Source organism: Crinia signifera, chromosome 19, assembly GCF_055691185.1.
Source record: "Crinia signifera chromosome 19, ASM5569118v1, whole genome shotgun sequence".
In the NCBI taxonomy this organism is placed as follows: Eukaryota; Metazoa; Chordata; class Amphibia; order Anura; family Myobatrachidae; genus Crinia; species Crinia signifera.
In genome coordinates this window covers 93,702,653-93,728,562 of record NC_139226.1, presented here as the reverse complement: position 1 = coordinate 93,728,562, position 25,910 = coordinate 93,702,653, and the positions used below count along the sequence as shown (strand labels likewise).

Below are 25,910 nucleotides of genomic sequence, written 5' to 3'. Positions count from 1 at the left end.
TCGGAATCCCAGCCCATTTTTTCGCTCTGCTCCACCGATACCAGACAGGCGGAATTCAGTGTTCCCCCTGTCGAGTGCCGAAAAGTGGGCGTGTCCACGGAAATCGGCCATGGATTGTCGAGAAACGGTCATGAACTTGACAATCCACAGCCGTTTCCGACAAAACAGATCCGAGTTGTTTTAAAGTCAGATCTGTTTTGTCAAAATCCGCCTTCAATGTTGTCAGAAACGGCAGCACTGAATAGGCGGAGGGCGCTATTTCTCCTGTCGGAAATAGTGGGCAACATTGAATACCGCTTTACATTTCTGTTAAGCCCCATATACACTAGGCGATATTGTGAACAATATTGATCAGAGAGTAGCTTCTGAGCGATATCGTTCACAAACTCGTCTAGTGTGTACGCGCAATATTGTTAACGATGCGCGCTTCCACGAGTCGTTAACGACCATTGATGTCTTCTGAACATGCAAGTCAATTTGGCTACATAGAAGATCTCGGCAGCCGATATTGTTCAGTGTATACACACAATATCGGCCGGCCACGTATGATATGCGTAACTATATCGGTCGCGGCTTGTGTGTTTAGCGGCTGAAGTAATGCTAACATCAGCAGGCGATATTAGATTGCAGCTTTATTTGATTCGTTTTGAAAATGTTTTATTTATTGTTTACTTTATTCTTCACCTTAAAGTGCACCCTCATCCACGTATAGTAGGAGCAGTCATGACGCTGATAGTGTAGCCTATCCTTTCACCAGGAGTTAAAGGCGAATGAGATACCGGTATGGGTCCTACTGGTATGAATGGCTATGTTCAGTCTTCTCACTCCCTGAAGGTTACTGACACTTTGTTAAATGTGTGTTCCGATTGGGAATTTGTTCCTGCTTATGGCAATGGGTTAGGTTGTAGTATCCATTTCTGCAAAGTGCAGAGCCGGGGTGCCATTCATTTTATTGGGGCAGATGCAACACTGGTGCTTTCTGTGTTCTGCGTTTATCCGCCACTGATATCCGTTTTTCCTGATGCCTGAACTTGCATGCAAGGTTATTGTCCCATTACCACAGGCGTTCTCTGACTGCCCGAGTTCCACCCTCACTTGTCGCTGTACTTTCCATATGTGCAGCTGTTATAGGCAATGATGAGGATTTTGCTGCTACACCCAAGGGTTACCTGCACAGTGAGCAATGTACTCTGGGATAAATTTACTAAAGCTTCTAAAAATGAAAAGGAGGTGATGTTGCTCGTAGCTACCAATCGGATTCAAACCTAATTGGTTACTATGGGTAACATCACATCCTTTTTTTATTTTTTAGAAGCTTTATTAAACATGCCCTTTACTGTTTCTCAACTCCTTGGACAAGCTCCTCTCCCATTTGTATTATTTATGACCGTGTCACCAGCATTATCTTTTCTATGGAATTTCCCAGTTGTTCAAGCTAAGTACAAGTGTCAGACATAAGTCCTGCGGGCTGGGTTACCTGTCCAGGGACTGGCTGCCGCAGATTCCTGGCAGCGCGTGCTTGTGTAGGCGGTGTGTATTTCTGACCAGCCGTCAGGACTCAGCGTGACCCCTAGAAGCCTTCATTAAGGTTTTGCCAGAATGGCATCTGTGTCTGGGTGGATTTACTCTGCAGCTGTAAACAGGTTGCAGAATGGACTCGTTTCGGACAGCTGCTGACTACTCGTCAGTGTCTGTGCTGTGTTTACTCTCAAGTACAGTAAATCCAGGGTCCGCTGGGAGAGATCATTGGGAATTAATGGGAGCATTCAGAAGAGTTAATGTCCTTGTAAGACTGTTCAAGATGAAGGATGTCTCATCGGGGAGCGTAGACTGCAGTTACGCTTTTGGCTGTTGGTCGTTCTAAGACATTACATTTAGACATAGGTTAAGACACTGTAAGCTATACAGGATTGCTCCATTATTACTCTGAAACCTAATTTGAGAGCATGCGGATTAACACCACCTCACCTGACGTCTACAAACATTCCAACCTCATTTATGGTGTCCATAGAATTAATTTGCATCCTGATACAGGTATTCGGGTATTGAGATAGGTTCAGGGTGGAGAGCCAAAACCTACTGGGAAAAATGCTTAAATGCAATTTCATGTTCATTCTAGCACTCTCTCGCGTGGTTCTTCTAGCACAGTGTGGTCTGTATATCAGCACTAAAAGGCAGGCTAGACCTGTGCTAGGAGCATCACAGCAGAGAGTGACACCGCAGGCAGGAAAGAGGAACTGCACAGGCTCTGAAAGATGCAGGGTTCTAGAATGAACACTAGTGCAATGTATAGATGGCCCTGGGGATTTTGGTAAGCGTGCTATGTGATGTGCAGCAAATGTTAGCAAAGTTGATTTTTAGTAATTTTTTGTTTTGGCTGAAAAATGGGGAAACCACTTATTTTATTTAAAAAAAATGAAGCTCGTCCCGTCCCCAACCTAGATGCAAATGGGGTAAATTTACTAAAGCTTCAAAATGAAGATTCTATCTATTCTTTCTCTTTTGCATCCTATAAAATGATAGACAGTCTGACAATCTGATGGGTTGCTATGGGCAACGATTCCCCATCCCAGGGAGTGATCACGTGCATTCGTTGTGTTGTTTGACCCCGGGCATATTCAGAGCTTAATTGTTAACAACAATATTGGTTCCCATATTAACAAATCTATTCCTAGCCCTAATCCCAACTGTTCAAACAGCTAACGCTAATGACCACAATCCAAACCTTTCACCATTCTCCTACTAGTAGCTGGAACATGAACATAAGCACTAATTGTTGCCTTAAGTTATATGTGTCTTAAAGCCTTTCCCCCAAATACTAACACAAATCCTCTAATTGCCTCCCACAGCAGTTTCACGTCCTTGTTGTACTGTGTATCTTGTGCGTTGCTTCAGTAAATAGTTTGTACACAAGAAACCTGTGAATCCCACCTGCAAAGTTTTTAAACACCCCTATACAATTGCCCCACTTCTTTTAACCCATTAATCTGCACTTCACAGAATTTCACCTAAATACTGTCCAAGGTGGGGTCTGAACCAAGGCCCTTATTCTAGTTGATTCGGACAGATGCGTATTTCAGACAGGAACCGAGTGTTCTTAGCCCCGCCTACTGTACGGATCGCTTACACCGTCCAAATGCGGTAAGACGCCGAGTGTACGTTTCATGTGAACGCCTCCTCCATCTGTGGGAACCTCCCCCAACCTCCGATGGTCGCCGTCCATCGAATGATGGACCGAGCGGTCAGGCAGCACCGGGTGCTCCAGACCCCTCTGAACTTTTTTCCGTATAAAAGCAGGGATGTGGGCGGGCAGCTGACATCCGGCTATGTCAGCTGTCCACCCCCCACACGTGCGTCACGGCCGCATTACCATACGTACGCCCAGCGTTTTCATGGGAACGCCCATGAAACGCGATGCATACGCATATGGTAATGCGCCCAAACAGCTCTTCACGCCCCTCTCCACCCACTGATCGGATGGTTCCGTACGATCGGTTTCTGCACGGACCTCACACTGTGTTCGGATGTGCAAGGCATTCGCACATGCGCAGATACGCCTCTGCACATGCGAAAACACCAAACATCGGCCATCCGACCACACACGGAGCAGTCCGACTCAATCAGAATAAGGGCCCAAGTCCTGACATTTTCAGCTTAAAATTAGATAATAAATTGTTCATTCTTATTGAACAGGGCCCGAACTACACATTCCAGCATGCCCTGCTACAGTTTTTCTATTTGGCCTTGCTAAAACTGTTGCAGTGCATGCTGGGATGAGCAGTTCAACAACAGCTGGAGTGTCAAAGGTTACCCATCCCTGGTATATAATTGCCAAATAGAAAACCCCACAGCTGCCCAACAATTCCTGCTCTGCTGTAGAATACAAAGATTACCGCATTCAATTGAAAATTCCATCAAGTGTAGTAAATCGTATGTGCAATTTTTCATTATTTACCTAAAAGTTTTCAAAATAAAATCCGCTTGGACATTTATTTGGATGCACGAAATGGTTACAGCCCCAGAGATATCTGGTAGATTGAGTCCCAATGTCTACTTGCAGTGTCCAAGAGCAAAGCGTAGATTTGGAGTTACTGTAGTATCCATTTGTTGACCCCCACTGGTTTTATTCTAGACCTTCTCAGTGCTTTTTTCATCATCCCAATACTAGACCTACACCAGTGGATTCCCAGTCAACACGTATAGGAAATTGCTCCCCTAACAGGTGACATTTGCTCTAATTCCAGACCAGTGTTCTAAGCTCTACAGCAGACAGTGGGCCTGATTCAGATCCGTTCGGTACTGCCTGCATTTGCACGCAGTACCGATGTTGTGCGTCTGCGCATGCGCAGGTGGGTATCTGCACATGTGCAGGCGTATGGTGCGTGCACCCACGGCAACCTTACGGGTGGGGGCGACGGGCTGCTCTATTACCATATGGGAACGCCCAGCGTTCCATGGGCGTTCCCACGGAAATGAGGCAGTGACGCGGGTGGCTGACATCACCGGATGTCAGCTGCCTGGCCATTTCCACGCCAGCGTGCACACCTATATCCGCAACTGAAAAGTCACTTATATATGCGTGCACGCTAAACATCATTCGATGGTCGGTGACCATCGAAAGATGTGGGTGGTTACCCGAGCCATGCGAATGGATGTTTATGCAAAACATCCATTCACAGCTGTTCGGGCGAAGCCGCACTTTGAGGGGGCGGCAGGGGGGCGGTCGTTCGCCGGGCGGGGTTTGGTGGACTCGCAAGGCTGCGAATTCGCAGCCTTGCGAATCAACCTGAATAACCCCCAGTATCTGTAACAAAAGTCCTACTGAAGATAAAGCGCGCAATATATATCCTTATATTCACGTTTTACAGCAGTTTGTGTCTCCTGAGACCATACCTGCTTCTTAATTAAATCATTACACCGAACCGCTTCATCGGTCGCCATCTAGTGGTCACCAGTACGCAAAACACCTAAATGACCCCCTTAGAGGTGAGGTGCAGACTGATGTGACGTGACAGTATGCCTTACATCCGTCCTGCTCAGTGAAGCGCTGTGAGGTACAGCTGATCAGCCACTGGCTGCTGACCCAGGGTGCATTAAAGTTCTCATCCTGCATGGGATTCAAACTCCAGACCACATGTGCCCTAATCAGACCTTTAACAGGAGAACAGTGATGGTAGTTATGGTTGTTTGTGTTGCACCAAGGTAATGATTTCCATGACTGACTTAATAACCATGTATTTCAAGCCAGGAAACGCCAATCCCCGTTATCCTATTCAGATGATCTACTCCTGTAATATATGTGCACCCTCCTAGTCAGTATATTACGTTCATTTTAATACCATCTTGGGTACTTGTTTCCTAGCACGACGACCATCGCATTGTATACCATAAGACTAAATATGGTATGCGATGCAATGTTGTACAATAAAAATATACGATTTTTTTTTATTGTACAACCACCCAGATGGGTCCTTACAATGTTAAATGCACCCCCATTATCAACGCCAACCCGAAGTGTGGCGAGCGCAGCGAGGGGCGGCGGCACGCGTCCTCCGACCTTTTCATACCCCCACTATACACGTCGGCGTGGAGTTGATTTTATATAGTGTGGCGAGCCACCGAGCCTGAAGCGTGGCGAGCGGACGCGGAGTACATGTAAAGTAATACGCGTCCCCGCCTGGGCTCGCTGGGCTCGCCACGCTTCGGGCTCAGTGGCTCGCCAGTAGGTGAGCTACCTGAATGACCACATGTCCATCTGATATAAAGTGATGTCTCTTCTCCCACTGATGTCCACATTCTCCTGATTCAATTGGATTACAAATACCTTATGGGATACTTGCAATATTCCTAACATCCAGCGTAAGGAGAAGACGACTAATAGGGAGAAAATTGAACCCTATTTATAAGCATCTTTCATTCGATAAGAAAGCCAATATACATGGAGCTACACCATATATGATTATAAAATCAAAAATCATTTTTCTGCTCATTTGCATATACTTGATTTTAGGTTTAAATGTTTTATGTCACACTTTTATATGTAAACATTAAATTGTTCTTTTTTTAATTGAGAAACCGTCTGGTCTGTATATTGGTTTAGCCAGCGCTGGCACATCTTTTTGTTTTTTCCTCTAACTATTTGGGCTTGACAACCCAGTGCCAGCCGGTACCACCCACCCAATTCTTTTTATGCCATGCAGAGGATTTGAACTCACAACCTCACACATGACAGACCAGGGGCAGTTTAACATTGGAGGTAGATTTCCGGGGTGCAATTCTGCAAAGTGATGTCTGTGGTCACAGACCGCAACAATTCTCCCGCCAGAATTAATACGTTCAATGAACGTGAACGAAACTCATTGCTTAGTTAAGATTTATCTCTAATACTACATACTCTTACTGTCTTGATGTATATATTGCCCTGCAATTCCTTGGAATGGGTGAATTTTATTTATTTTTTTTGCTCATTTGAAATATTTGTATTTATGATTTGGTTTTATATCCGCTGCTTTAGAGATTTGCGGTTGAAGCCTTTCTTGGTTAGTGATTTCTTTCCTCAAACGTACTGTTGCGTAAGAGCAGTGTTTAGCAATCACCTTGGATAACCCAGCACAACATTTTTAGATGAGATGTTCAGGGTGATGACAATGTGTCGTTAATTGCCAGGGTTATAGAGAAGCACCTGTCTGTGCGCTGGGACAGCCTGACTAACACTGATCTTCTGGCTTCAGCTTTTCGCCCAGGCTGCATTAGTAATCTGACAGATTTATAACCCAAATCGAATCGTTCGCACGCACAGCTACTTGCATATTGATTTATACTGCAAAATCTTGGTAATCAACAGAACGAGCGATGCCCAACAGTTTTATTAAGCGTACTTTGTAATGTTCTCCTAAATGCTGTGTCCAGTCTGCACAAAGGGCCTAATTCAGACCTGTTCGCTAGGCAGCGTATGCTCGCAGCCTAGCAAACATGTAGGGAGGTGTGTTTGAGTGTGGGTAGTACAGGTGGGAGAAGGGGAGGTGTGAGGGTGTATTAGTGTGGGTAGTACAGGTGGGAGTAGGGGAGGTGTGAGGGTGTATTAGTGTGGGTAGTACAGGTGGGAGTAGGGGAGGTGTGAGGGTGTATTAGTGTGGGTAGTATAGGAGGGAGTAGGGGAGGTGTGAGGGTGTATTAGTGTGGGTAGTATAGGTGGGAGTAGGGGAGGTGTGAGGGTGTATTAGTGTGGATAGTATAGGAGGGAGTAGGGGAGGTGTGAGGGCGTATTAGTGTGGATAGTAAAGGAGGGAGTAGGGGAGGTGTGAGGGCGTATTAGTGTGGGTAGTACAGGTGGGAGTAGGGGAGGTGTGAGGGTGTATTAGTGTGGGTAGTACAGGTGGGAGTAGGGGAGGTGTGAGGGTGTATTAGTGTGGGTAGTACAGGTGGGAGAAGGGGAGGTGTGAGGGTGTATTAGTGTGGGGAGTACAGGTGGGAGTAGGGGAGGTGTGAGGGTGTATTAGTGTGGGTAGTACAGGTGGGAGTAGGGGAGGTGTGAGGGTGTATAAGTGTGGGTAGTATAGGTGGGAGTAGGGGAGGTGTTAGGGTGTATTAGTACGGGTAGTATAGGTGGGAGTAGGGGATGTGTGAGGGTGTATTAGTGGGAGTAGGGAAGGTGTGAAAGTGTATTAGTGTGAGTAGTATAGGTGGGAGTAAAGGAGATGCGAGGGTGTATTAGTGTGGGTAGTATAGGTGGGAGTAGGGGAGGTGTGAGGGTGTATTAGTGTAGGTAGTATAGGTGGAAGTAGGGGAGGTGTGAGGGTGTATTAGTGTGGGTAGTACAGGTGGGAGTAGTGGAGGTGTGAGGGTGTATTAGTGTGGGTAGTACAGGTGGGAGTAGGGGAGGTGTGGGTAGTATAGGTAGGAGTAAGGGAGATGTGTGGGTAGTACAGGTGGGAGTAGGGGAGGTGTGAGGGTGTATTAGTGTGGGTAGTACAGGTGGGAGTAGGGGAGGTATGAGGGTGTATTAGTGTGGGTAGTACAGGTGGGAGTAGGGGAGGTGTGAGGGTGTATTAGTGTGGGTAGTACAGGTGTAAGGGTGTATTAGTGTGGGTAGTATAGGTGGGAGTAGGGTAGGTGTGAGGGTGTATTAGTACGGGTAGTATAGGTGGGAGTAGGGTAGGTGTGAGGGTGTATTAGTACGGGTAGTATAGGTGGGAGTAGGGGAGGTGTGAAGGTGTATTAGTGTGGGTAGTACAGGTGGGAGTAGGGGAGGTGTGAGGGTGTATTAGTGTGGGTAGTATAGGTGGGAGTAGGGAAGGTGTGAGGGTGTATTAGTGTGGGTAGTATAGGTGGGAGTAGGGTAGGTGTTTGGGTGTATTAGTGTGGGTAGTACAGGTGAGAGTAGGGGAGGTGTGAGGGTGTATTAGTGTGGGTAGTATAGGTGGGAGTAGGGGAGGTGTGAGGGCGTATTAGTGTGGGTAGTATAGGTGGTTGTAGGGGAGGTGTGAAGGTGTATTAGTGTGGGTAGTATAGGTGGGAGTAGGGGAGGTGTGAGGGTGTATTAGTGTGGGTAGTATAGGAGGGAGTAGGGCAGGTGTGAGGGTGTATTAGTGCGGGTAGTACAGGTGGGAGTAGGGGAGGTGTGAGGGTGTTTTAGTGTGGGTAGTATTGGAGGGAGTAGGGGAGGTGTGAGGGTGTATTAGTGTGGGTAGTATAGGTGGGAATAGAAGAGGTGTGAGGGTGTATTAGTGTGGGTAGTACAGGTGGGAGTAGGGGAGGTGTGAGGGTGTATTAGTGTGGGTAGTACAGGTGGGAGTAGGGGAGGTTTAAGGGTGTATTAGTGTGGGTAGTATAGGTGGGAGTAGGTTAGGTGTGAGGGTGTATTAGTGTGGGTAGTATAGGTGGGAGTAGGGGAGGTGTGAGGGTGTATTAGTGCGTGTAGTACAAGTGGGAGTAGGGGAGGTGTGAGGGTGTATTAGTGTGGGTAGTATAGGAGGGAGTAGGGCAGGTGTGAGTGTATTAGTGTGGGTAGTATAGGTGGGAGTAGGGGAGGTGTGAGGGTGTATTAGTGTGGGTAGTATAGGTGTGAGGGTGTATTAGTGTCAATAGTACAGGTGGGAGTAGGGGAGGTGTGAGGGTGTATTAGTGCGGGTAGTACAGGTGGGAGTAGGGGAGGTGTGAGGGTGTATTAGTGTGGGTAGTACAGGTGGGAGTAGGGGAGGTGTGGGTAGTACAGGTGGGAGTAGGGGAAGTGTGGGTAGTATAGGTGGGAGTAAGGGAGATGTGCGGGTGTATTAGTGTGGGTAGTATAGGTGGGAGTAGGGGAGGTGTGAGGGTGTATTAGTGTGGGTAGTACAGGTGGGATTAGGGGAGGTGTGAGGGTGTATTAGTGTGGGTAGTACAGGTGGGAGTAGGGGAGGTGTGGGTAGTACAGGTGGGAGTAGAGGAGGTGTGGGGAGTACAGGTGGGAGTAGAGGAGGTGTGGGGAGTACAGGTGTGAGTAGGGGAGGTGTGGGGAGTACAGGTTTGAGTAGGAGAGGTGTGAGGGTGTATTAGTGTGAGTAGTAAAGGTGGGTGTAGGGGAGGTGTGAGGGTCTACTAGTGTGGGTAGTACAGGTGGGAGTAGGGGAGGTGTGAGGGTGTATTAGTGTGGGTAGTATAGGTGGGAGTAGGGGAGGTGTGAGGGTGTATTAGTGTGGGTAGTATAGGTGGGAGTAGGGGAGGTGTGAGGGTGTATAAGTGTGGGTAGTATAGGTGGGAGTAGGGAGGTGTTAGGGTGTATTAGTACGGGTAGTACAGGTGGGAGTAGGGAAGGTGTGAAGGTGTATTAGTGTGAGTAGTATAGGTGGGAGTAAGGGAGATGCGAGGGTGTATTAATGTGGGTAGTATAGCTGGGAGTAGGGAAGGTGTGAAGGTGTATTAGTGTGAGTAGTATAGGTGGGAGTAAGGGAGATGCGAGGGTGTATTAGTGTGGGTAGTATAGGTGGGAGTAGTGGAGGTGTGAGGGTGTATTAGTGTGGGTAGTACAGGTGGGAGTAGGGAAGGTGTGAAGGTGTATTAGTGTGAGTAGTATAGGTGGGAGTAAGGGAGATGCGAGGGTGTATTAATGTGGGTAGTATAGCTGGGAGTAGGGAAGGTGTGAAGGTGTATTAGTGTGAGTAGTATAGGTGGGAGTAAGGGAGATGCGAGGGTGTATTAGTGTGGGTAGTATAGGTGGGAGTAGGGGAGGTGTGAGGGTGTATTAGTGTAGGTAGTATAGGTGGGAGTAGGGGAGGTGTGAGGGTGTATTAGTGTGGGTAGTACAGGTGGGATTAGGGGAGGTGTGGGTAGTACAGGTGGGAGTAGGGGAGGTGTGGGTAGTATAGGTAGGAGTAAGGGAGATGTGTGGGTAGTACAGGTGGGAGTAGGGGAGGTGTGAGGGTGTATTAGTGTGGGTAGTACAGGTGGGAGTAGGGGAGGTATGAGGGTGTATTAGTGTGAGTAGTACAGGTGGGAGTAGGGGAGGTGTGAGGGTGTATTAGTGTGGGTAGTACAGGTGTGAGGGTGTATTAGTGTGGGTAGTATAGGTGGGAGTAGGGTAGGTGTGAGGGTGTATTAGTACGGGTAGTATAGGTGGGAGTAGGGTAGGTGTGAGGGTGTATTAGTACGGGTAGTATAGGTGGGAGTAGGGAAGGTGTGAGGGTGTATTAGTGTGGGTAGTATAGGTGGGAGTAGGGTAGGTGTTTGGGTGTATTAGTGTGGGTAGTACAGGTGAGAGTAGGGGAGGTGTGAGGGTGTATTAGTGTGGGTAGTATAGGTGGGAGTAGGGGAGGTGTGAGGGCGTATTAGTGTGGGTAGTATAGGTGGTTGTAGGGGAGGTGTGAAGGTGTATTAGTGTGGGTAGTATAGGTGGGGGTAGGGGAGGTGTGAGGGTGTATTAGTGTGGGTAGTATTGGAGGGAGTAGGGGAGGTGTGAGGGTGTATTAGTGTGGGTAGTATAGGTGGGAATAGGAGAGGTGTGAGGGTGTATTAGTGTGGGTAGTACAGGTGGGAGTAGGGGAGGTGTGAGGGTGTATTAGTGTGGGTAGTACAGGTGGGAGTAGGGGAGGTTTAAGGGTGTATTAGTGTGGGTAGTATAGGTGGGAGTAGGTTAGGTGTGAGGGTGTATTAGTGTGGGTAGTATAGGTGGGAGTAGGGGAGTTGTGAGGGTGTATTAGTGCGTGTAGTACAAGTGGGAGTAGGGGAGGTGTGAGGGTGTATTAGTGTGGGTAGTATAGGAGGGAGTAGGGGAGGTGTGAGTGTATTAGTGTGGGTAGTATAGGTGGGAGTAGGGGAGGTGTGAGGGTGTATTAGTGTTGGGTAGTACAGGTGGGAGTAGGGGAGGTGTGAGGGTGTATTGGTGTGGGTAATATAGGTGGGAGTAGGGTAGGTGTGAGGGTGTATTAGTGTCAATAGTACAGGTGGGAGTAGGGGAGGTGTGAGGGTGTATTAGTGCGGGTAGTACAGGTGGGAGTAGGGGAGGTGTGAGGGTGTATTAGTGTGGGTAGTACAGGTGGGAGTAGGGGAGGTGTGGGTAGTACAGGTGGGAGTAGGGGAAGTGTGGGTAGTATAAGTGGGAGTAAGGGAGATGTGAGGGTGTATTAGTGTGGGTAGTATAGGTGGGAGTAGGGGAGGTGTGAGGGTGTATTAGTGTGGGTAGTACAGGTGGGATTAGGGGAGGTGTGAGGGTGTATTAGTGTGGGTAGTACAGGTGGGAGTAGGGGAGGTGTGGGTAGTACAGGTGGGAGTAGAGGAGGTGTGGGGAGTACAGGTGTGAGAAGGGGAGGTGTGGGGAGTACAGGTTTGAGTAGGAGAGGTGTGAGGGTGTATTAGTGTGAGTAGTAAAGGTGGGAGTAGGGGAGGGTGTGAGGGTCTACTAGTGTGGGTAGTACAGGTGGGAGTAGGGGAGGTGTGAGGGTGTATTAGTGTGGGTAGTATAGGTGGGAGTAGGGGAGGTGTGAGGGTGTATTAGTGTGGGTAGTATAGGTGGGAGTAGGGGAGGTGTGAGGGTGTATTAGTGTGGGTAGTACAGGTGGAAGTAGGGGAGGTGTGAGGGTGTATTAGTGTGGGTAGTATAGGTGGGAGTAGGGGAGGTGTGGGTAGTACAGGTGGGAGTCGGGGAGGTGTGGGTAGGAGAGGTGTGAGGGTGTATTAGTGTGGGGAGTACAGGTGTGGGTAGGAGAGGTGTGAGGGTGTATTAGTGTGGGTAGTATAGGTGAGAGTAGGGGAGGTGTGAGGGTGTATTAGTGTGGGTAGTACAGGTGGGATTAGGGGAGGTGTGAGGGTGTATTAGTGTTGGTAGTACAGGTGGGAGTAGGGGAGGTGTGGGGAGTACAGGTGTGAGTAGGAGAGGTGTGAGGGTGTATTAGTGTGAGTAGTAAAGGTGGGAGTAGGGGAGGTGTGAGGGTCTACTAGTGTGGGTAGTACAGGTGGGAGTGGGGAAGGTGTATTATTGTGGGTAGTATAGGTGGGAGTAGGGGAGGTGTGAAGGTGTATTAGTGTGGGTAGTATAGGTGGGAGTAGGGGAGGTGTGAGGGTGTATTAGTGTGGGTAGTATAGGTGGGAGTAGGGGAGGTATGAGGGTGTATTAGTGTGGGTAGTACAGGTGGGAGTGGGGAAGGTGTAATAGTGTGGGTGTAGTATAGGTGGGAGTAGGGGAGGTGTGAGGGTGTATTAGTGTGGGTAGTATAGGTGGGAGTAAGGGAGGTGTGAGGGTGTATTAGTGTGAGTAGTATAGGTGGGAGTAGGGGAGGTGTGAGGGAGTACTAGTGTGGGTAGTATAGGTGGGAGTAGGGGAGGTGTGAGGGTGTATCAGTGTGAGTAGTACAGGAGGGAGTAGGGGAGGTGTGAGGGTGTATCAGTGTGGGTAGTATAGGTGGGAGTAAGGGAGGTGTTAGGGTGTATTAGTGTGGGTAGTATAGGTGGGAGTAGGGGAGGTGTGAGGGTGTATTAGTGTGGGTAGTATAGGTGGGAGTAGGGGAGGTGTGGGTAGTACAGGTGGGAGTAGATGAGGTGTGGGTAGTACAGGTGGGAGTAGGGGTGGTGTGAGGGTGTATTGGTGTGGGTAGTACAGGTGGGAGTAGGGGTGGTGTGAGGGTGTATTAGTGTGGGGAGTACAGTTGTGAGTAGGAGAGGTGTGAGGGTGTATTAGTGTGAGTAGTAAAGGTGGGAGTAGGGGAGGTGTGAGGGTGTATTAGTGTGGGTAGTACAGGTGGGAGTGGGGAAGGTGTATTAGTACGGGTAGTATAGGTGGGAGTAGGGGAGGTGTGAGGGTGTATTAGTGTGGGTAGTACAGGTGGGATTAGGGGAGGTGTGGGTAGTACAGGTGGGAGTAGGGGAGGTGTGAGGGTGTATTAGTGTGGGTAGTACAGGTGGGAGTAGGGGAGGTGTGGGTAGTATAGGTGGGAGTAAGGGAGATGTGAGGGTGTATTAGTGTGGGTAGTATAGGTGGGAGTAGGGGAGGTGTGAGGGTGTATTAGTGTGGATAGTACAGGTGGGATTAGGGGAGGTGTGGGTAGTGCAGGTGGGAGTAGGGGAGGTGTGGGGAGTACAGGTGTGAGTAGGAGAGGTGTGAGGGTGTATTAGTGTGGGTAGTATAGGTGGGAGTAGGGGAGGTGTGAGGGTGTATTAGTGTGGGTAGTACAGGTGTGAGGGTGTATTAGTGTGGGTAGTATAGGTGGGAGTAGGGTAGGTGTGAGGGTGTATTAGTACGGGTAGTATAGGTGGGAGTAGGGTAGGTGTGAGGGTGTATTAGTACGGGTAGTATAGGTGGGAGTAGGGGAGGTGTGAAGGTGTATTAGTGTGGGTAGTACAGGTGGGAGTAGGGGAGGTGTGAGGGTGTATTAGTGTGGGTAGTATAGGTGGGAGTAGGGAAGGTGTGAGGGTGTATTAGTGTGGGTAGTATAGGTGGGAGTAGGGTAGGTGTTTGGGTGTATTAGTGTGGGTAGTACACAGGTGAGAGTAGGGGAGGTGTGAGGGTGTATTAGTGTGGGTAGTATAGGTGGGAGTAGGGGAGGTGTGAGGGCGTATTAGTGTGGGTAGTATAGGTGGTTGTAGGGGAGGTGTGAAGGTGTATTAGTGTGGGTATATAGGTGGGAGTAGGGGAGGTGTGAGGGTGTATTAGTGTGGGTAGTATTGGAGGGAGTAGGGGAGGTGTGAGGGTGTATTAGTGTGGGTAGTATAGGTGGGAATAGGAGAGGTGTGAGGGTGTATTAGTGTGGGTAGTACAGGTGGGAGTAGGGGAGGTGTGAGGGTGTATTAGTGTGGGTAGTACAGGTGGGAGTAGGGGAGGTTTAAGGGTGTATTAGTGTGGGTAGTATAGGTGGGAGTAGGTTAGGTGTGAGGGTGTATAAGTGTGGGTAGTACAAGTGGGAGTAGGGGAGGTGTGAGGGTGTATTAGTGCGTGTAGTACAAGTGGGAGTAGGGGAGGTGTGAGGGTGTATTAGTGTGGGTAGTATAGGAGGGAGTAGGGGAGGTGTGAGTGTATTAGTGTGGGTAGTATAGGTGGGAGTAGGGGAGGTGTGAGGGTGTATTAGTGTTGGGTAGTACAGGTGGGAGTAGGGGAGGTGTGAGGGTGTATTAGTGTGGGTAGTATAGGTGGGAGTAGGGTAGGTGTGAGGGTGTATTAGTGTCAATAGTACAGGTGGGAGTAGGGGAGGTGTGAGGGTGTATTAGTGCGGGTAGTACAGGTGGGAGTAGGGGAGGTGAGAGGGTGTATTAGTGTGGGTAGTACAGGTGGGAGTAGGGGAGGTGTGGGTAGTACAGGTGGGAGTAGGGGAAGTGTGGGTTGTATAGGTGGGAGTAAGGGAGATGTGAGGGTGTATTAGTGTGGGTAGTATAGGTGGGAGTAGGGGAGGTGTGAGGGTGTATTAGTGTGGGTAGTACAGGTGGGATTAGGGGAGGTGTGAGGGTGTATTAGTGTGGGTAGTACAGGTGGGAGTAGGGGAGGTGTGGGTAGTACAGGTGGGAGTAGAGGAGGTGTGGGGAGTACAGGTGTGAGAAGGGGAGGTGTGGGGAGTACAGGTTTGAGTAGGAGAGGTGTGAGGGTGTATTAGTGTGAGTAGTAAAGGTGGGAGTAGGGGAGGTGTGAGGGTCTACTAGTGTGGGTAGTACAGGTGGGAGTAGGGGAGGTGTGAGGGTGTATTAGTGTGGGTAGTATAGGTGGGAGTAGGGGAGGTGTGAGGGTGTATTAGTGTGGGTAGTATAGGTGGGAGTAGGGGAGGTGTGAGGGTGTATTAGTGTGGGTAGTACAGGTGGAAGTAGGGGAGGTGTGAGGGTGTATTAGTGTGTGTAGTATAGGTGGGAGTAGGGGAGGTGTGGGTAGTACAGGTGGGAGTCGGGGAGGTGTGGGTAGGAGAGGTGTGAGTGTGTATTAGTGTGGGGAGTACAGGTGTGGGTAGGAGAGGTGTGAGGGTGTATTAGTGTGGGTAAGTAAGTAAGTAAGTTTTATTTATATAGCGCACTTTCTCCAACAGGACTCAAGGCGCTTTACAGACATAGTGTGGGTAGTATAGGTGGGAGTAGGGGAGGTGTGAGGGTGTATTAGTGTGGGTAGTACAGGTGGGATTAGGGGAGGTGTGAGGGTGTATTAGTGTTGGTAGTACAGGTGGGAGTAGGGGAGGTGTGGATAGTACAGGTGGGAGTAGGGGAGGTGTGGGGAGTACAGGTATGAGTAGGGGAGGTGTGGGGAGTACAGGTGTGAGTAGGAGAGGTGTGAGGGTGTATTAGTGTGAGTAGTAAAGGTGGGAGTAGGGGAGGTGTGAGGGTCTACTAGTGTGGGTAGTACAGGTGGGAGTGGGGAAGGTGTATTAGTGTGGATAGTATAGGTGGGAGTAGGGGAGGTGTGAAGGTGTATTAGTGTGGGTAGTATAGGTGGGAGTAGGGGAGGTGTGAGGGTGTATTAGTGTGGGTAGTATAGGTGGGAGTAGGGGAGGTGTGAGGGTGTATTAGTGTGGGTAGTACAGGTGGGAGTGGGGAAGGTGTAATAGTGTGGGTAGTATAGGTGGGAGTAGGGGAGGTGTGAGGGTGTATTAGTGTGAGTAGTATAGGTGGGAGTAGGGGAGGTGTGAGGGAGTATTAGTGTGGGTAGTATAGGTGGGAGTAGGGGAGGTGTGAGGGCGTATTAGTGTGGGTAGTATAGGTGGTTGTAGGGGAGGTGTGAAGGTGTATTAGTGTGGGTAGTATAGGTGGGAGTAGGGGAGGTGTGAGGGTGTATTAGTGTGGGTAGTATTGGAGGGAGTAGGGGAGGTGTGAGGGTGTATTAGTGTGGGTAGTATAGGTGGGAATAGGAGAGGTGTGAGGGTGTATTAGTGTGGGTAGTACAGGTGGGAGTAGGGGAGGTGTGAGGGTGTATTAGTGTGGGTAGTACAGGTGGGAGTAGGGGAGGTTTAAGGGTGTATTAGTGTGGGTAGTATAGGTGGGAGTAGGTTAGGTGTGAGGGTGTATTAGTGTGGGTAGTATAGGTGGGAGTAGGGGAGTTGTGAGGGTGTATTAGTGCGTGTAGTACAAGTGGGAGTAGGGGAGGTGTGAGGGTGTATTAGTGTGGGTAGTATAGGAGGGAGTAGGGGAGGTGTGAGTGTATTAGTGTGGGTAGTATAGGTGGGAGTAGGGGAGGTGTGAGGGTGTATTAGTGTTGGGTAGTACAGGTGGGAGTAGGGGAGGTGTGAGGGTGTATTAGTGTGGGTAGTATAGGTGGGAGTAGGGTAGGTGTGAGGGTGTATTAGTGTCAATAGTACAGGTGGGAGTAGGGGAGGTGTGAGGGTGTATTAGTGCGGGTAGTACAGGTGGGAGTAGGGGAGGTGAGAGGGTGTATTAGTGTGGGTAGTACAGGTGGGAGTAGGGGAGGTGTGGGTAGTACAGGTGGGAGTAGGGGAAGTGTGGGTAGTATAGGTGGGAGTAAGGGAGATGTGAGGGTGTATTAGTGTGGGTAGTATAGGTGGGAGTAGGGGAGGTGTGAGGGTGTATTAGTGTGGGTAGTACAGGTGGGATTAGGGGAGGTGTGAGGGTGTATTAGTGTGGGTAGTACAGGTGGGAGTAGGGGAGGTGTGGGTAGTACAGGTGGGAGTAGAGGAGGTGTGGGGAGTACAGGTGTGAGAAGGGGAGGTGTGGGGAGTACAGGTTTGAGTAGGAGAGGTGTGAGGGTGTATTAGTCTGAGTAGTAAAGGTGGGAGTAGGGGAGGTGTGAGGGTCTACTAGTGTGGGTAGTACAGGTGGGAGTAGGGGAGGTGTGAGGGTGTATTAGTGTGGGTAGTATAGGTGGGAGTAGGGGAGGTTTGAGGGTGTATTAGTGTGGGTAGTATAGGTGGGAGTAGGGGAGGTGTGAGGGTGTATTAGTGTGGGTAGTACAGGTGGAAGTAGGGGAGGTGTGAGGGTGTATTAGTGTGTGTAGTATAGGTGGGAGTAGGGGAGGTGTGGGTAGTACAGGTGGGAGTCGGGGAGGTGTGGGTAGGAGAGGTGTGAGGGTGTATTAGTGTGGGGAGTACAGGTGTGGGTAGGAGAGGTGTGAGGGGTGTATTAGTGTGGGTAGTATAGGTGGGAGTAGGGGAGGTGTGAGGGTGTATTAGTGTGGGTAGTACAGGTGGGATTAGGGGAGGTGTGAGGGTGTATTAGTGTTGGTAGTACAGGTGGGAGTAGGGGAGGTGTGGATAGTACAGGTGGGAGTAGGGGAGGTGTGGGGAGTACAGGTATGAGTAGGGGAGGTGTGGGGAGTACAGGTGTGAGTAGGAGAGGTGTGAGGGTGTATTAGTGTGAGTAGTAAAGGTGGGAGTAGGGGAGGTGTGAGGGTCTACTAGTGTGGGTAGTACAGGTGGGAGTGGGGAAGGTGTAATAGTGTGGGTAGTATAGGTGGGAGTAGGGGAGGTGTGAGGGTGTATTAGTGTGGGTAGTATAGGTGGGAGTAAGGGAGGTGTGAGGGTGTATTAGTGTGAGTAGTATAGGTGGGAGTAGGGGAGGTGTGAGGGAGTATTAGTGTGGGTAGTATAGGTGGGAGTAGGGGAGGTGTGAGGGTGTATCAGTGTGGGTAGTATAGGTGGGAGTAAGGGAGGTGTTAGGGTGTATTAGTGTGGGTAGTATAGGTGGGAGTAGGGGAGGTGTGAGGGTGTATTAGTGTGGGTAGTATAGGTGGGAGTAGGGGAGGTGTGGGTAGTACAGGTGGGAGTAGATGAGGTGTGGGTAGTACAGGTGGGAGTAGGGGTGGTGTGAGGGTGTATTAGTGTGGGGAGTACAGTTGTGAGTAGGAGAGGTGTGAGGGTGTATTAGTGTGAGTAGTAAAGGTGGGAGTAGGGGAGGTGTGAGGGTGTATTAGTGTGGGTAGTACAGGTGGGAGTGGGGAAGGTGTATTAGTACGGGTAGTATAGGTGGGAGTAGGGGAGGTGTGAGGGTGTATTAGTGTGGGTAGTACAGGTGGGATTAGGGGAGGTGTGGGTAGTACAGGTGGGAGTAGGGGAGGTGTGAGGGTGTATTAGTGTGGGTAGTACAGGTGGGAGTAGGGGAGGTGTGGGTAGTATAGGTGGGAGTAAGGGAGATGTGAGGGTGTATTAGTGTGGGTAGTATAGGTGGAAGTAGGGGAGGTGTGAGGGTGTATTAGTGTGGGTAGTACAGGTGGGATTAGGGGAGGTGTGGGTAGTACAGGTGGGAGTAGGGGAGGTGTGAGGGTGTATTAGTGTGGGTAGTACAGGTGGGAGTAGGGGAGGTGTGGGTAGTATAGGTGGGAGTAAAGGAGATGTGAGGGTGTATTAGTGTGGGTAGTATAGGTGGGAGTAGGGGAGGTGTGAGGGTGTATTAGTGTGGATAGTACAGGTGGGATTAGGGGAGGTGTGGGTAGTGCAGGTGGTAGTAGGGGAGGTGTGAGGGTGTATTAGTGTGGGTAGTATAGGTGGGAGTAGGAGAGGTGTGAGGGTGTATTAGTGTGAGTAGTAAAGGTGGGAGTAGGGGAAGGTGTATTAGTACGGGTAGTACAGGTGGGAGTAGGGGAGGTGTGAGGGTGTATTAGTGTGGGTAGTATAGGTGGGAGTAGGGGAGTTGTTACGGTGTATTAGTGGGAGTAGGGGAGGTGTTACGGTGTATTAGTGGGAGTAGGGTGGTGGCGGTGTGGGTTGGGGCTGGGCGGGTTCCATTATGTGTTGACAGAAGTGTTGTATATTAGAGCAAACTTCTCGCCCATTACCTTTATACACATGATGGCTAGACATTCTACTTTTGTATTAAATAAGTTACCCCCTAGTAACCTACTGACCGACTGAGGGACTACCAGCAAGTGATTCTCCTGCATGAATGCCTCCCTACCTGCAAGAGAGCCAGGGCCTTGTTGAGGCGATGCCAATCTTGTCCTGCATACACTGCCAACTTCCATATCCACTGAGTGCCCTATGGCACCATGAGGCCATTGTCATCCTACGCCTGGGCCTATCATACTAGTGGCATTATGATGGTGCGAATAGTAGGTAAGAATGAACTATCCCCTCTCCGCAGCAATTAGCGAGCTGAAAGTCTGTATTTCATGCACCAATTAAACAATAGCCCCGGATTGTGAAGCAGATGTTAGAATGTAATGCTTACTGCAGGCCTTGATTACTGTTAATGTATTAATGTCAGCCACCAATTAAGCATGAAATTAACTTGGATGTTTTCCATCCCAACAAGTTGGTAATTAACCTGCTGTGCAAAGCATCAACATTACCAGCGTGCACCGGGCAGGAATATTCCATTGTAATTACGAATCCTTGCATTGACTGAGATGCTTTGTGTCGAGGAATGCGCAGGGAGTAATCCGCTGAAATCCTGTGCTGACAGACGCAGCTATGTAAAGGGCCTGGTGACCCCAGTCAAGTCTGGGACACAATCTGACAGTCACTTGAGATGCTGGGTTTTGCAGGAGTGGTTCTTGTACGGTGAAACTCACCAGTCGGTCACACCTGCCACAGAGTGTCAGAGCGGGAGTCTCGGTCGCGGTATATCAGCGGCAAAGACTGTTTATCACATTACGTCCCAATACTTTATATTTCTCAGCTGTTTTTTTTTTTTTTTTAAGCTATTTTAGAAACACATTGGCTTTCTTTACAGTTTTTTCTACAAAACAGCAGCTGAAAGTCTCTTTGTGGGGCAATTAATATAATATCCGGGCACCTGAGATTTTGTGGGATCCGGCCTGTACGCCGTAACATTTGTCTAGTGGGTCAGGGTGGCATATTGCACTGCCAGACAACCCATATTAATAATCAAATGAGTGTAATCTAAAAAAATGTAAATGTGAAAGAACTTTGTTGCATGTGTCGTACTTGTGACTCCTACCTAACCACAAGACGTTCTCTTATTCCGAATCAGACGGAGGATTGAGGGGTCAGCCTGGCGGGATTGACATTATAGAGATGAAGGTCTTTAATGCAGCGTTGTTTTTACTGCCTTCAGTTGTATTACGTTTTAGCTCCACCTGTGGTCTTTTAAAATGTGTCAGTGAAGAATGAGTGCACCTGTGTACCTGCCGGGTGACCTGGAAAACGTGCACTGTTGTGGGTCCTTGAGGACCTAGGTTGAGAACCACTGCACTAGGGCACGGTGAGAGAATTAAATAGTGTGCCGAGCGCAGCGGTACACGCAGGTATTGATGTCTACTATGTCGACATTTCGGTTAAAAAACCCCCTGAAAAACTGATGTCGACCTTTTGATTGTAGACCTTCCCATTGTCGACCTAATGCTTGTGTCGACCTGCCAACCTATTTCGGGTGTCGACCTAAATTGAGACGACCCATACCCCAATAAAGTGGATTAAGGTACCCACAAGTCACAATGCAGTTGTGCACTTTGAGTCTCTTTAATTTGCGGCAGTTCTGTGCAGAAAGAGACTGACATTTGCAGGTGCAAGGCCTGATGACTGAGCTAGATACAGTAATGCTGTGTACACACGGGGGAGATATATTGCTCAGCCATATATTGCTGAGCAATATATGGCTGAGCAATATATTGCTCAGTTTCTACTTTACATCAGCAACCAGAGATGGTCGCTGATGAAAAAGAAACTGCCGGGGGGAGCCCGGCAGTGGTAATCAGCTGGTCGCAGGAGCATGTTCCTGCGACCAGCGATCACCACAGGGGCAAAAACGGGAGCGCGCACCTGGCGATATATCGCCGGTGCACACTCCCATTGCGGGCAGTATGGTCGCTGAGCGACCATATTTCCCGCGATTTTGCACTAAATCGCCCCCGTGTGTACGCACCTTAAAGGAGTGTAGTGATTCAGGTTCCTTTCAGATTTTGACTATCTGCACTTTAGTTGTAATACATTCCAGATAGAATTGCCGGCACAGACTATTTTTAGATCGAAAGCCACAATCGCACCGTGTGTCCACGGTTTAAGATATATAGAGCTATATAGTACTGTGCAAAGGTTTTAGGCACGTACACACTATGCGATTTTACTAAACGATATGCACGTCGCTAACAATATTATTGTACATATTGTTTAGTGTGTACCCACTATATAGTTAATGATGTGCACTCCTGCTGGACGTTAACACCCCCCGGTCCCCCCCCCCCCCCCCCCTCTTCTCATTATCTGAACTTGCATTCAAGTCTGAATATATCCGCAGCGACTGCATGTTCTACAAGGGTCTGGGGACGCCATTGTATGATCTTGTTCAGTATTTTAATGCTAGATCGTAAATCTGGCTTCCATGCCAACTGCGTTTTACAGATGATGGTGGTATGCTTCACATCACAAGCCATTCCAAGCTTTCTACATAGTTTTTATTCCCATAATTCTAGTACAAGGTGACGTTCATTTCATTTGTCCAAAGAGCTGGCTTTTATAAACGTCTAATCTGACCTTTCTATGCCTGCAGCTTGTGACTGGTCTGCACCTTGTGGGGAACAGTCTGTACTTACGCTTGTTACGACTTCTCTTTGTGGTAGACTTGGATAATGGTATGTATCCATTGTAAAGCGCAACGGAATCTGCTGTGCTATATAAGAAACTGTAAATAAATAATGTACCCCCCTTCTGAATGGTCTTCACTTGGCTGTATTATGTGTAGAGGTTTCGCTTTTCAATGGGAAGGACCCTGCGTTCTTCCACCACTGTTGCCTTTGGTGAATGTGTTGCTGATCTGATCAGTGCATTCTGGATTTTTTTCTCAGAATATATCAAACTGTTGATTTGGCCACTTGGTAACTGAATGTTCCCGCTATTTCTCTGATGGATTTTTGTGTGTTTGCAGCCTAAGGATGGGCCTGTTACTTTCATTGAAAGCTCATTTGACAGCATGTTGTGGGTTCATAGCAATCGCTCCCGCCCCTCACTCCCAATGGCTGGGGAATGCCTGGGCACTCCCACAAAACCGCTGGCCTTCCACCTCCAAACACCCTTCGCATGATCCGTACGCAGGGGGACCCCACGCATGCGCACAGTCCGCAGTTGCTATGGGCAACATCCCATCTTCAAAAGAACTCCCATTTTATTACATTTATTCCGTAGGACTACATGTCCCATTGGTTCTCGTATAGCGGATCGATGTTGTCTACATCAACAATCATGTGGTCAACCTCTCTTGGTCGAAGGTGTCTAGCTAGATGCCTAAAGATTGTCAACAGCGTCTAGATCGGCCATGAAGAAATATAGGCGCAAGAGTTAGATCGACTGGAAAGTGATCGGCCGTTAATAGGGCGACAGCGAGTTTTTCAAGTTTTTTGGGTGTCTGTCGACATATGTCAACATGGACACCGTATAAGTGTAGTGTCCACTCGCCATGCTTAGGGCACCCAAGTGGGCATAAGAAAACATGAAAAACTCATCTCGACCTTGTGAATGTCGATCACGTTCCCGTTGACCTAACGATTGCGTCGGTTTCTAATGATGTAGACCAGTGGTAGCCAACCCTAGCCCTCGAGAGCTACCAACAGTTCACATTTTCCAGACAACCTAGCTGCTGCACAGCTGCACTCATTAATCACTGACACATTTTAAAAGATACACAGATGGAGCTAATTAGCTCACTTGTGATTCTGTGAGGAGACCTGCAAAACATGCACTGTTGGTAGCTCTCGAGGGCTAGGGTTGGCTACCACTGATGTAGACGCTGTCGGCTATCTTCAGGCATCTATCTAGACATGTTAGACCAAGAGTGGTCGACCACGTGATCTTCGATCTAGAAGCCGTTGATGCGTCAACTGGGTACGGTCCCACTGTGTGCTGTGGAGTGTCCACAGACTATTCTGCTGTAGCGGAACCTTACTTAATTACTAATAGAACTTCAGTGAACTAATGTGTTCATCAAATTCATTCCCCTGCGGATTTGGTTGTTAATAGACCGCTAGGTTTGTCATTATGGTGAAGGTTGTTGTCTTTTGGGTTGTGTGAGTCATACAGGAAACAAGTGTATTCCAACAATTTCAGGTCTCTGTCCCTGCGGCATTTCCCATAATGCTCCCTGATGGGGTTGGGGGCTTATTAATGTAACCTAAGCCAGGAAGCGTTGGTTGCAATGTCCTGTGTAAATCACAGCATTCGGGCTGTGCAGCTGCCGAGGTCGTACAGAGTGGGTGTAAGGCGTGGGCTGCTCACTTACAGTAGCTCCCGGAGTCTGCAGTAGCCGCCTATGTCGTCATATCGCCTTTACAGGTGCTGCGGAGAATCTGATGCACAGATTGCCTTTTATTGTTGCAGTGTGTTTGCTTGTATAATCCCGTTGTTGGTAAACCACTTATTTTATAGTAGATTACTTCAACACTGGGACTGCACTGTTATGGATGTGCCCACAGGCGGCTGATGTAAACCAAGCCGTGTGTTGCAGATGGATTCTGTGTGTTTTCATACTGTGCATGATCCGGAGCCCGGTCCGCCGTTCTAATGATGGCGTTGAGAAAAGGTAAATGGAAAAGGTATACCTAGGTGATTGGGATGTTCTACGCAACTAGGCCAAGTATAGTGAGGACGCCTGTGCGCAGTTGTGCCTGTATCCTGCTCGTCCTATTACCAGGGATAGACAGACATCTATTGTGAACTTGAGTTCTGAGGGGCTCTGTGATCATATTAAAGCTCAGGTTATTTAATATGTGTATGGGTCCTAGGGTCTACTGCAGGGCTGGGCAATTGCGGCCCTCCAGATGTTGATGAACTACACATCCCAGGATGCTTTGCATTAGTTTTGCTATGTGGCCATGCTGAAACAGATGCATGGCATGCTGGGATGTGTAGTTCATCAACATCTGGAGGGCCGCAATTGCCCAGCCCTGGTATACTGCATGAAGGTTGACGTGACTTAGATCGACACCTCAAAAAGGTGGACATGGCTAAGGTCGAATGGTCGACAATGGGAAGGTCGGTATTCAAAACATTGACATACGTTTTTCACCTTTTTTTGTCCTTAATATTGACATAGTTGACATGGACGCTGTGTAAGTGTTCCACGTCCCCTCGCATGGCTCTCTATTCTCCCACCACACCCTAGTGCATGGGTCTTCAAACTGCGGGCCTCCAGATGTTGTGAAACTACAAATCCCAGCATGCCTTGCCAGAGTTTGGCTATAAGGGAGTGTTAAAACTGTGGCAAGGCATGCTGGGATCTGTAGTTTCACAACATCTGGAGGGCCGCAGTTTGAAGACCCATGCCCTAGTGGATGGTAGGGTATGACATACCGCCTGTTTGCTCAACAACTAAAAAAATATGTGAAAAAATCATGTTGACCTTCTGACCCTGTCAACCCTAGACATGTTGAAAAAGTAGAGTTGTCGACCTTCAATGCATGTTGACGTAATTACCATGTCCCCTTAATATACAACCAGCACTTGTGATTCTTTTGTAATGCATTTACTAAAGTGAATGCTTGATGGTTGTATGTGTGTGTGTGTATATATGTGTATATATATTATGTTTATATTATGTATGTGTGATATATATATATCAGCTTTTTGCAATTTTTTTTGTACTGTAACTGTTCTAAGCTATATATATATATATATATATTTTTTTTTTATACACTTTATTTTATGACTATATATTTTTTTTCTTTCGCAGCTGCGGATAACTTTATGGTCACTTAGTGCGAAATCTGTGTCATACATCAAGTATCCCAAAGCTTGTCAGAAGGGTAAGTTGACACTTCCCATAGTGAGACATGTGGCTCAGATTCACTTAGCATGAAACCCGCACTGCAGTCTGCAACTGAACTTTGTTACGTCCAAGAACTCATTTATTTGTAACAAAATAATCCTTCTACGCTTGCTTCTTTATAATAATGTCATCTGGTACTGAAGACCTGCATTTTAGGGTCAGACATATCGCCACTATGGTAGGCACATCCAGGCTTTCAATAGATTTTTCAATACAAAATCACATGAAATACTTCCTAAAATGAAAGCCACAAATGGTGAACTTAAACCGTGGTATACAACATAAATTCCTATATATGGCATTTAAATCTAGAACTAGATACTTTGATGGGGAAAAAAATAGAAACTCTGTGACTGGAATAAAATGGGACACGGTCACAAGGTCTACAAGCATTAGGTCGAGATGACTGAAGGTCGACATGCAGGAAGGTTGACAGGGTCATTAGGTCAACACGGGACAACAGTCAAAAGGTCGACATGGGTTTTTTCGTTTTTTTTTTTTTCTGAGCCGACATGTGCTGACAGACGGTATTTTATGCCCTACCATCCACTAGGGCAGGGCAGGGCTGGGCAACACCGGCCCTCCAGATGTTGATGAACTACACATCCCAGCATGCTTTGCATCAGTTTCAGCATGGCCACATAGCAAGACTAATGCAAAGTATCCTGGGATGTGTAGTTCATCAACATCTGGAGGGCCGGTGTTGCCCAGCCCTTGGGCATGGTGGGAGAATAAAATAGTGTGCCGAGAGTAGCGAGGCACCGTGCCCAAAGCATGGTGATCAGACGCGGTGCTATGTTTCAGTGTCCATG

General features: G+C 48.4%; 1 protein-coding gene across 2 annotated transcripts in view; it reads left to right on the top strand.

Annotated features, from left to right (window-relative positions):
* The window catches only part of WRAP73 (WD repeat containing, antisense to TP73), a 57,947-nt gene that overhangs the window by 16,189 nt on the left and 15,848 nt on the right, over positions 1 to 25,910 (top strand). For both annotated transcript variants that reach the window (XM_083162931.1, XM_083162932.1), the window contains exon 4: positions 25,003 to 25,075. In XM_083162931.1, the coding sequence (XP_083019057.1) occupies positions 25,003 to 25,075 (73 nt within the window). The remainder of the gene's footprint in view (positions 1 to 25,002; positions 25,076 to 25,910) is intronic.